The 12,333-nt window shown below is 39.0% G+C and overlaps 1 protein-coding gene across 1 annotated transcript in view; it reads left to right on the top strand.

Annotated features, from left to right (window-relative positions):
- LOC108280014 (xylosyl- and glucuronyltransferase LARGE1) overlaps positions 1–11,561 on the top strand; it is a 64,912-nt gene extending 53,351 nt beyond the window's left edge. Inside the window, exons 10-15 of the mRNA XM_053688182.1 lie at positions 204–359; positions 564–727; positions 3,174–3,452; positions 3,810–3,956; positions 9,228–9,423; positions 10,408–11,561. Coding sequence (XP_053544157.1) covers positions 204–359; positions 564–727; positions 3,174–3,452; positions 3,810–3,956; positions 9,228–9,423; positions 10,408–10,605 — 1,140 coding nt within the window. The 3' untranslated portion in view covers positions 10,606–11,561. The remainder of the gene's footprint in view (positions 1–203; positions 360–563; positions 728–3,173; positions 3,453–3,809; positions 3,957–9,227; positions 9,424–10,407) is intronic.
- Positions 11,562–12,333: the final 772 nt, after the last annotated feature.

Raw genomic sequence — 12,333 nt, 5'->3', positions numbered from 1 at the left:
GGCAGTGAGTCACAAGTGCAGAAGCTCCAAGCAGTAGAAGTATCAGGATGAATCAGGCAGGTCCAGAGGGTGAGAGGATCCACAGGAGTAGAAATGTATCAGGATCAAGAACTGGTATAATTTCAGGCAGCAAAAAAATCTAAAGTCTATGCCTAAGAAAGTTGGCTACTGAATAATAAATATGTCACTGTCTGAATGTTCAGGTGATCCATTGGAACTCTCCTAAGAAGCTGCGGGTGAAGAACAAGCATGTGGAGTTTTTCAGGAACCTTTATCTGACCTTCCTGGAGTACGATGGCAACCTGCTGAGGAGGGAGCTCTTTGGCTGTCCAAGTGAAACTGACCACAATAGTGAGAATGTAGGTACATATAGAACTAACCACAAGAGTGAGAGATACACACAAAAAAGGCACAGCAGTAAAAATAGAAACTCACAAGAAAAGAAAGTGAATGACATATATATATATGATTGATTGATCGATTGATTGATTGAACAAGATGTGGAATATTTTAAGAGGATCTTAAGTGTTTTATAACATATTAATGTGTTTGTGGTGTTTCAGCTCCAGAAGACTTTACTGGAGCTTGATGAAGATGATCCATGTTACGAGTTCCGGAGAGAGCGTTTCACTGTGCATCGCACACACCTGTACTTCCTGCACTACGAGTACGAGCCCAGTGCTGACCAGACTGATGTTACGCTCGTGGCCCAGCTCTCCATGGACAGGCATGAGCAAGCTATTCATATTTTGAACATCTGAGGAGTTTTTATTTTCTGAACTTCTAATATTTCTGGTAGTTAGTTGAATAATTCCTTGCCTATGACAAATATAATTAAAACTTTTCAAATGTTCAGCTTAGAACATGAAACTGTAATAATATTGGTGGATGGATAGAGTATAACATAGACTTTAGTAACTGAACCACCTTATGACTCACCTGAAAGGTGAAAGACTCAAAGATACAAGGCAGCTGCCAAAGCATGCAGTTCTCCCACTCTTTTTGCTGATGTGTTCATGGAATATCCATTTGAGATAGCAGATTCCACTTTGGAAGGAAACAACAGGGTGTACCACCCACTAGTGAAAGTAGCAGTGGGAACAAAGGCCTTGCTGGCCTTCTCAGAACATTAAGTGTGAGGGAGGTCTTGCATGAGCGGCAAATAAGTGCCTGTGCCCTTCTTACAGAGACAAGAATTTGTCTCTTCCTTTGGTACAGTATTTGCAGTCCAGCTGCAGGCTGATAACACACTTCTGACAGTCTCTTACTTTCAGCAAGCCCTAGGGAATTACCTATGTGGTTGCCATCAACAGTCCTAGAATCTGCAGCCTGAGATGGTCTCATACATATTGGCTTGTTGAATCTGACTGATGAGTGAAATAATGTCCACCGCATGTTGGGATGTGAGAATAGCTAACATTTGCAATAAATCAAGCTCTTTTCAGAGTTTACCATGACACAGAGAGCAGTAATATGGGACAGAAAGGTGGACATGTCCTGAATGGCTGGCTGCTTGGTGGGGGTGCATAGGAGTCAGTTTTAAAAAAAAATGGCAGTAACCTGACACTGCTGGCCATCAGAAGAGACAGGGCCATCTGCATACATCTTGAAAACACCCATGGCACTAGAGAGTGGTTGAAGGGTATAACCTTGTACTGGAATGACTGCCTTTGGCACATCTCAAAAAGCAGTAGGAAATTATGAAATAATAAGCATCATTATAAATAATAATAATTAAATAAATAAGCATTGTACAAATCCACAGACATGAACTAGCCCTGTGGTTACATGGCATGAATTACATGTGACAATTGTAACATATTGAGGGTGATGGCTTTTAGGAACCTGTTCAGCCCTCTGAAATGAACCCTGCCTCACTCAAAGTGGGAACAAACTGGGTCAAAGCAGCAATCTTGTTAGGGTCTGATACTGACAGGTCCCTGAACCCCAAGAATGTTAAAAGCTGATGGCAGAACTGGAGCTGTTAACTCCAGCAAAATTATTAGGACCTACTAATCTGATGTAGTCTCTGGCCAATGTTTTTGCCTGGTAAAATGCCCTTAGGTGCACTTAAAATGCACTTAGGTGTGGAGGGGCCCTTTGCTGGTGGGGGTGCTGCTTAGGGCACACCCTCCAGAGTGAATCGGAAGCACTCAGGTGCTCTGAGGGTATGATGCTCTCTGGCTAGGGCTTGCAAGAGATAGACGGGGCCTCATGCGAGCCAGGTTGGAGCACAGAACCTGTTTGCGGTAACCTAAAGCCATGTATTTATTTGGTTTATTTGGTCCTGCTGGTTTTATGATTTTGAAGAATACGCTCTCTGTTCCAGGCCTTTTTGGCACACATCTGTGGCACACATCAAACACTTTTGGACTGCTAGGCATTGTGTATAAAGGTGTTCAGTTAGGATATTGTGATTAAATGTATGTAACTAGGGGCATCCATGAACATGATTAGCTGTGAAGAAAATAAAACAATACTAATAGCAGATGGTCTGAGCTGCAGAGGTTGCTAATATGCATGTAAATCCAATAACAAAAGATGCCAGAAAACACACATAGGCACTATGTTATATTTAAGTGAAATATCATATTAATACTGTGAAGGTCATAGTGATTTTTATTTAAAGTATTCCTTTAGGTAATAAGTGGCTTCATTAATTTATTGAATTTTCAGTCCTCTAAACTTACTGTTGTACAATGGCTCTTGTTGTTCATATAGGGGACAGTGGTGGCTTGGCGTTTAAGGCTCTGGGTTACTGATCGGAAGGTCGGGGGTTCAAGCCCCAGAACTGCCAGGCTGCCACTTTTGGGCCCCTGAGCAAGGGCCTTAAGCCTCTCAGGGGTGCTGTATCATGGCTGACCCTGTGCTCTGACCCCAACTTCCTGACATGCAGGGGTAGGCAATGAAAAGAATTCCACTGTGCTGTAATGTATACGTGACCAATAAAGACTCATTATTATATATACTGTTTCAAGAATTTGTAGCGGGTTTACATAAAAAAAAATTGTGTTACCTCAGGAAAACTGAAACCTGCTGAAAACCCAAATAACAATATATTTGTAATGTAATGTTGTTTAAATCTTGGTTGAAGAAACCCTTCAGTGGCAGAGTAGTTCGTTTACACCTTAACACAAGTATTTTTTTTTTTTTTTGCTATTTGCATGCCTCAGGCTGCAGATGCTTGAGGCCATCTGTAAACACTGGGAAGGACCAATCAGTCTGGCTCTCTACCTGTCTGATGCTGAGGCACAGCAATTCCTGCGCTATGCTCAGGGTTCTGAGGTGCTTATGAGCAGAAGCAATGTGGGATACCATATCGTCTACAAAGAGGGCCAATTCTACCCCGTCAACCTGCTGCGCAATGTTGCCATGAAACAAGTCAACACACCGTACATGTTCCTGTCTGACATTGACTTCCTGCCCATGTATGGACTCTATGAATACCTCAGGTAAGATCCTCCTTACAATGAGAGTTCTCAGTACACTGCGGTTAAATCTCCACCCATGAAATTGTTCATTATGTTCCAGCTCCCCATTCACCTTAGCTAAGTACCTGTGTGATATGAGTTAGAACAAAACTAAAACTTGTACTAGTTAGGGATTCCAGATTTAGAACCTACCAAAAGAAAACATGAATTGGATAGTAGGGTTAAGAATAACTACAAACTCTGAATATTCTTTATGTTTCTTATAGTTTAAGCTTTCTCAAATCCAAGAAATGCAATATTATGGACATACAATGATATGACCTAGACTCTTTTGTGGGCTTTATAGAATCTGAGCCAAGTATGATGTTTGTCTTGCAGGAAATCTGTAGTACAGCTTGACATGGCACACACCAAAAAGGCTCTGGTAGTGCCAGCATTTGAAACACTGCGTTACCGGCTGTCATTTCCCAAATCCAAGGCTGAGCTTCTGTCCCAGCTGGACATGGGCACGCTCTTCACCTTCAGGTAAAAACTTCTTCTTCTTCTTATTCTGCTTATTATTATTATTATTATTATTATTATTATTATTATTATTATTATTATTATTTTACGAAAGAATGTGAGTAATGTTTGAGTATTTATGGTGATATTAAGAGTTGACAGCATAAATCAAAGTATGGTATATCAATACTTGATTGATTCAGAGTTAGCTTAATTAGATTTTTTGTGCAGCCTGTTCAGATTACAAAAAATGTCTGTTCATGTCTCCAAAGTTACCAGATTTTAATGCACAGAGGTGGGTGAGATTAGTTTTTTCAATAGTGTTTAGACCACTGCCCTTAAAGACAAGCACTTGCCTCAAATGTAGAATAGATTAAAAGAAAATACCTTCTGATCTGGTTGCTTTTTTCTTTGCTATCAACTGGAGTATAATATAACATAAAAGCAAGAGACAATTTACAAATAAGCAAATAAAAAAAAAGACTATTACGATAAACACTATATTTGCAAAAGTTTGTGGACACCATCACACCCATATGTGCTTTCTGAACATCCCATACCAGTCCCCCTTTTCTGTTATAATGACCTCCACTTTACTAGGAAGGCTTTCCACTAGATTTTGGAGCATAGCTGTGCAGATTTGCCCATTCATCCACAAGAGGATTAGTGATGGCAAGCAATAATGTTGGGAAAGAAGGCCTGTGGTGCAGTTAGTGTTACAGTTTATCCCAAAGGCTAGTTCAGCGCATATCCATGACAGAACCACCACTTAACGCGCAGCTCTTGAAGCACATAATAAGTTTGGGAGGGGGTCCTGGATACCCAGAGCAGAGGTCCCTAAGCATTACAAAGTTCAATTGAGTGTCATCCCTCACGGGGCTGGAAAGAGGACATTTGACATGTTCTCTGGGGTACAGATGAGAGATGACACGATATCCCTGGCCTGGCTTGGGCACAGAGTGACCGCTACTGCATAGTCAATGGAGGGAATGAAGCTCCAGGCAGAGCTGGGGGGGGGGGGGGGGGGGGGGCGACATTCACCATGGAGCTAGAGGGAGGAGAGATTCTCTCCATGAGGCCAGATGGGGGAGCGATGCTCTCTACAAAGTATAAGGGGGGAGTGGTGTCCTCCGTGGAGCAAGAAGGGGGAGCAACATGCAGCGTGAAGCACAGAAATGGAGTGACATCTTCAGCAGAACAAGGAGGCAGAACGATGTCCTCAGCAGAGCTGGATGGTGGACCGATGTCCTCAGCCGAGCAGGAAGGTGGAATGGCATCCTCAGCAGAGCAACGTCCAAAGAGAAGCCTGGCGTAGTGACGTCCAAGGCTGAGCAGGGAGGCAAAGCAAAGCTTTCAGTTGAACCGGGAGATGGAGCAATGTCCTCAGCTGAAGAGGAAGGCTGAGCAGCGTCCTCAGCTGAACAGGGAGATTGGCCGGCATCCTCAGTCGAGCAGGGAGGCTGAGCAACATTCTCCGTTGACTCGGCAGGCTGAGCGAGAACCGCAGTAGGGGACGGAGGCTGGGGAAAGATCTTACGCATGGCTTTTAGCCATGCTTCTGTGGCTCTGATCCAAGATTCCTTCCCTTCTGATTCCAACCTCAGGAACTCCAAGATTTTCTCTTAGGTGGAAAAAAATCTTCTGCATCCATTTTGACGGTCTTGCAAACAAAACAAGAGTACAAACACAAACGATAAACACATAAAACATGAACTATGGAATCTAGACAGAGAAAACCAGGAACAAAGAAATGAGACAACATTAAACAAACACAAGACAAACTGTGCAGTGCAAAATATGAGTTATATAGTGAAGCTGATCAACCAAGAACATAAATCAGGTGTGTCATGTGACATAGCAGTGGCTGCTGGGAATCATAGTCCCAGGCTAGTTCCCGCATATCCATGACAGCTAGATTAGAATCAGATTAGAGGTGCATGCCAGAGGTTTTCAGACACGACTGAGGACACAATTGTAAGAATTGGTACTTGCTTAAATAGTGAAACATGAAACACAGATTTATTGTTTTGTACATTTATTGAACCAATTTATTTGTTTACATAGCAATGTAGCCTAAAAAGAGCAATGAAGCTGGAAATGTAATTTGTTGCCTGTGCATAATTGTTAACTGAAATGGAGTTTGGCACAATATATAGCAATACTGAAACACTTTATGCTTAAAAAACACAACACTTTTTGCTTTGAAGTCAGGCATGAGATATAGACTATTTTACCATGCTTTTATTTCACTAATTTAGTTTGTTGAATTAGTAAAATAATGCTAATATCATTGTTAATACAATGTGCTTTCCTGTAAAGAATATGTGCCCACAGTTTTCAAGCTTTCTAGTTTAAAGGACCAAGCATTCATCTGCTATGGTGCCAGCTCACTTTAAATAACATTTACATTTTACATTTACATTCATGGCATTTGGCAGACACCCTTATACAGAGTGACTTGCAAAAGACTTTGAGGTCTCCATCTTTGAGGTCTCTAAATATATCCTCATACTAGTTCACTAGGTCATTGAGTACATTGTCAACAAGTCTAAAATCTTATTGGGGAGATTAGTATAGTAAGAAAAAACATTAAAAATGCTAATTTAAGTAGAGGTAGGTGAGGTAGGTGTCATTTGAAGAGAGCCAGTGACTCTCCACTGAAGCTCTTCAGACATGTAGGGGATGTTTATTTAAGCACCTAGACACCAGAACAGAGAATAGCATTGATACCTGGCTTCCTTATATGTTGAGAGATGGTGTGTCCAAACAAGCAATGAGTCAAAAGACTATAGATTCAAAAGGAGCAGGATGCAGTGCAGGGTGTGATAAGTGCTTTAAGGTACTGTAGATGGGTGCTGGTCCATTTTTGGCTTTGCAGGCAAGCATCTATGTTCTAAATTGATGTGGGCAGCTAGAGGAAACCAGTAGAGGACGTGATGTGGTAGTGTGGGATAACTTGGGATGGTTGAAAACACATCATGCACTTACATTCTGGATCAGTTGCAGAGGTTGAATCTAGTGTTGCCAGGAGCAAGTTGCACTAGTACCGTCTTGAAATGACAAAACACTTGAGTGACCTCTGTGAATAGAAATGGATGAATCCTTCTGAAGTTTCATGTGTCAATTTAGCAATTTAGATGAGAAGAATAGTTGATTGTCCATGGTTACCCCAAGGTGGTCTGCAGTGACAGAAGGTGAAATCTGAGAGTTGTCCAAGGATATCATGTGAAACCAAAATCCTGATGTGGGCATTTATCTCCTGGTATGAACAGCAGTTCAGTTTTTTTGGGATTAAGTTTCAGCTGATGAGCTGCCATGCATGATGAGATGTCTGCCAGACATACTGAGTTCAGAGCAGAAACATAAGTGTCTGAGGGAGGAAAGGAGAGGATATGATAATAGTGGTATGAAAAGCCATGTGAGGATATGACCTCACCAAGTGATTGGGTATAAAGTGAGAACAGAAGAGGACCAAGCATTGAGCCTTGTGGGACAACAGTGGAGAGAGGTGGATTCCTACGATGTCACCTGATATGTCCCTCCAGGTAGGAAGCAAGTTATTTCTATGCTGTGCCATCAATTCCAAGACTCATGAGGATGGACGAGAGAGCCTTGTGGTCGATTGTTTTGAACACTGCTGAAAGGTAAAGATGGATGAGGACTAGTGATAGTTTGGCTGATTTAGTGGCATGGAGTTTGTCAGTGATGACCACAAGTGCAGTTTTTGTAGAATGTGCTGCTTTGAAGCCAAAGTGGTTAGGATCTTGGAGATTGTTCTAGGTGAGATAGAGAGACAGTAGGTTATAGATGGTGTGTTTGAAGATTTTGGAAAGGAATTAGACATGATAACTGTTGGTAGTTGCTGATGTCTGAGGGATCCTGAGTGGATTTCTTCAGGGTGGGAATAATCCTTGCTGTCTTGAATGCAGTTGGTACATGATCAGATGTTAAGGAATAATTAATGATAGTAGAGATGAAAGTGAGGAGGTCTTGAAAGTGAGGAAGGGGTGGCATCCAACTGGCAGGTGGTGGGATTGCAGGACAAGATGACTTGCAGGATTGCTTCTGTTGATAGAGGAGAAAAAATGTGTCAGACAAAGAGAAGGGTAATCCTGTGTAGTACAGGAGCCAAGGTAGGAGAGAAGGTCTGGGAGATTTTTCTGGGAGATCTTTAATTTAAAAAATGGTGGCAAAGTCATCAGCAGCCAGGGAGGATGGTTAAGAAGTAGGTTAACAAGTGAAGTAAAGGTGATGTGGAGCTTGCAAGGATCTTGTGCAGAAGCTTCCTGCTTTCCTTGGCAGAAGGAATCTTCCTTGTAAAATTCACATTGCTATACTTATAATTTATATATACACTTAAATATGTGTAGTTCATAATTTTATCCATATAAAATTCAGTCTTTATATAGTCCAGAGATATACAATGTCCCTGAAAAAGATACAGTATCTCATCTGATCTCCTATGAGGACAAAAAAAACTTTCTGTGGACTTTACAGGCAAGGTACAATTAATCAATTATGTCATATTCATGTATTTAAGATTGCTCTTAAATGGTATGTAATAGTTTTTGAGTGTATTTACAGCCCAAAACATTTAACAGTTACATATTGTAGTAACCACAATCTATCAAACAGTGGCTCTAGAATTTATACTAAATCCTGCTTGAGCCGATGAAAAATCTATTTAAGTTCAAGGTCAAAATGGCATGTACATGAGACAGTACTTCGGTTGACTGCAAACTCCGCACTGCAAATGCAACTCCCACACAAATATCCAAGTAGCACATAAGTTTGTGGTTATGTCTGAGGTCTGCAATTTCTATATTAACTAGTTGCCAATGGTGTTTTGACAGCAGGTCTAGAAGAATGAATTAAAAATATTAAATATGACACTTGCATATGTCACAATATTAAAGTTTGAGTTGAGTCAATAGCTCAGTTGTGGACTACTGTAAATTTATCACTATTCATTACTCTCGATGCTTGACTAGAGACTCTCCAAATAGTCTATATGTGCCCTGTTTCCTGATCTAAGAATAACATGGATGCATGAGGAATTTAGTAGCCATCTATAGTTTTGTAATTAGGGCAAGTCCTTAAAGGCTCAGGAGCAGAACATCATCTCTTATGAGCACAGTGTGATTTATGGTCTCTGCTTTTATATTAAAGACAACTTAGCTGAGTTAGTCTATTTTTAAATCTGTTGAACTTTAAAAGGTTAACTCTGCCTGAGTTCTGTTTTTATTAATGACTTATCAAGTCTGTTTTACAACTTGAAGTTTTACAATTCTTCAGATATCATGTATGGACAAAAGGCCACGCTCCAACCAACTTTGCGAAATGGCGGACAGCCACAACGCCGTACAGAGTGCAGTGGGAGGCTGACTTTGAGCCTTATGTGATGGTGAGGAGGGACAGTCCAGAATATGACCGCAGATTTGTGGGATTCGGCTGGAACAAAGTGGCTCACATTATGGAGCTTGATGCACAGGTAAACTGACTAATATGAACTGTCTGGTCCCTCTGCTCCCATACTGTATATTTAGATGACAAAGAAATTTCCCTACAGATTTAATGCTCATGAAGAAGCCACCTAGCTTGAATTTTATCTATTAATGTATTAAATTAACTGAAGGAGTGTCAAAAAGAGATGACCGTGTGATGGGTTAATGTAATGTAATACAGCACACACTGATTTTAAGGTTTTAATCTTTTACTGGTTTCACTCACATCTAATATTGTGCTTAAGAAAACATTAAATATCAATAAACCAGTTGTATTCCTGTATATAAATCCCACATAATATTAATTACTAAAAAAAAAAGAGGCTTCTCCATTAATGAAATGACTTGTATGAGAATGCATGTGGGATAATGAAGTGGGGTAAAATTATTTATATATTTAATTGAAAATAGATCAATAAATAATGAATGTGACAAATGAGACAAAAATCCCCTCAGTGTTCAATACATTTTTGTTTTTATGCTTCTACATTCAGTATATTATTATTATTATTATTATTATTATTATTATTATTATTATTATTATTATTATTATTAAGGATTCTTTTTTTAAGGACCCAGAACTACACTGTGCTCATAGAATTGATTTCAGACCTACCTGTGTTTAAATCACTGTTCCAAATTAAGCAGATGGCTAAGATAAAAATTAAGATATGGTATCCCATCTATGTATTTATTAATGCCTGTCTCCACCATTTCACATCAGCTTTCATTTATATTTTGAATTCAAATGTATTGATTAGTTTGTTTATTTGTTTTTAATAGTACTTCTTCAGAAATTCTCAAACCAGAGCTAAGAAAAAAAAACAGGATGTGTAAAAGATATTTTACATTTCATTTTACTTTCTTACATAAAACCTATATTTATATGTTGTATGATAGTTTACTGTCTTCTACGGCTTATATGGTTTTATTTTTAACATTTTTTTATTGCACTTATGTTTCCTTTGCAGGAATACGAGTTTGTGGTTCTACCCAATGCTTACATGATCCACATGCCTCATGCGCCAAGCTTTGACATCACCAAGTTCCGCTCAAATGAGCAGTACCGTGTTTGCCTCAAGACGCTTAAAGAGGAGTTTCAGCAAAACATGTCCCGCCGCTATGGATTCGCAGCGCTTAAATACATGACTGCAGAAAATAACAGCTAGCACCTCTGCCATACTGAAATTCTGCATGTGAGATGGACAGAACTGCTTTAGAGTAACATAAAATAATGGCAGAAATGGACAGTAGTAAGTGATGGACTCTTAAAAATCTTCAAAACACAGAGCGGCTGGTACGCTCATAAAAAAAGGGACTTTAGACAGACAAGTAAATTAATTTTATGTCCATAACTCCCTACAGACCTCTGGCAAGATGGATGTTTATTCCAGTACCTAATTTCAAACTGCAAATTTAAACCTTTGAATTGTATTTTTTTTTTCTAGGGTCTTCCTATTTTTGCCTCAGCACGAATTATGGTAACAAAAAACAACAAAAACTGTTTTGTTTGGTTTTACTTTTAGGGAGTCATCTTTTAGATTGTTTTGAATACAGTAATGCTTTCAAAATTTCACCTTAATAGATAAATAAATATTTTCCAAGGTATTAAAAAATACAATTATATACAATTATATGAACTAGACTGGAATAGGTAAAAAGTTATAAGTTCCATATATTAGCTATGTTTATTAAAGCTGAAAAGTAAAGTGTAAAAGAAAAGGCCCAAATATACAGTTATAGATTCAACATCCCAACTTCCAAGAGATCGAAATACATTACATCAAAGACAGCAAAGGTCTTAAAGGAAATTTAGATTGAAACCAAAATGGAAAATTCATTACTTCATTGAAAAATGTTACTGAAGAAAGTTAACCACAAAATAAAGCCAGTGTTCATACATGCAACAAACAGGACAGAAACAGACAAATATTTCTATTCCTTTTGATAGTTAAGGTTATTCAAGATAATCAAATCTTTTCTCCATAATATCATGTTGTACTGTTGTATACTATGATGAAAACAATGTTATGGCAATAGCGAAGAGCTGCAAGCGGTTCTTCCGAGTCAGTGAAATCCCCAGAACAATGTTGTTAAAATGAATATGTCTATTTTGATAATAAAATAATCTTAATAATTTGTTTTTATGCACTTGATCTAATGGTGATACAATAATGAAAGTTGATCCACAGCTATACTTCTTTATGTACTGACCGTATGAATTTGAGTCATATTGCAATTAAGACAGTGGTCTGTGGTTTAAGTGACTGACACAAAATGGGAAACTCATTGACTACCTGTCTTTCTTTGAAGAAACTAAACACAGTGGGGAAAAACTACTACCTCAAATCTCAACCTCTGAATTTCAATCAACGCTTATGTCACAGTGCATAACTCTGTAAACTGTAAAGAAAACACGTACATCCCTTTTATGATTAATGCCTTTTATAACAGGCATGGTTGAAGAGAGCTATTCTGTGCATGGGCTTAATGACTAATATTTGAATTTAAATATAAAGGACTTTATATTTTGTGTCATCCAATAAGGTCAGGGGCTATGGGTTTGAGCAGTGAAAAGTGAAAGCTAAATGACAGTATGTATTTAATTATAAAGCACGATTCATGGAGTGTTGTGTCTTCCATATTGGTTCTTGGGTTGGCAGAATGTAAGTTGCAAAATGCTTTTCCATTCTAAGAATGGAAAATTTCCAGGCCAAGAGGTTGTCAACTTAAAACAGGAGAAGAATAACACCCATCTAGCTTGAGAAGACATGAGACAGTTTGCTGATTTCAAATCCTCTATGTTTTTATGATGGTGTCACTCTTGTAAAGGTAGCTTGATGGTCAACAATTGCAGGTTGCAAGTGTCATAGTTCCTCTCTTTCTGCATGTTTTTT

This window comes from Ictalurus punctatus, chromosome 19 (genome assembly GCF_001660625.3).
Source record: "Ictalurus punctatus breed USDA103 chromosome 19, Coco_2.0, whole genome shotgun sequence".
Taxonomy (NCBI): domain Eukaryota; kingdom Metazoa; phylum Chordata; class Actinopteri; order Siluriformes; family Ictaluridae; genus Ictalurus; species Ictalurus punctatus.
Note: the sequence above shows the minus strand (reverse complement) of the source record. Positions and strands in the feature narration are given on the sequence as shown.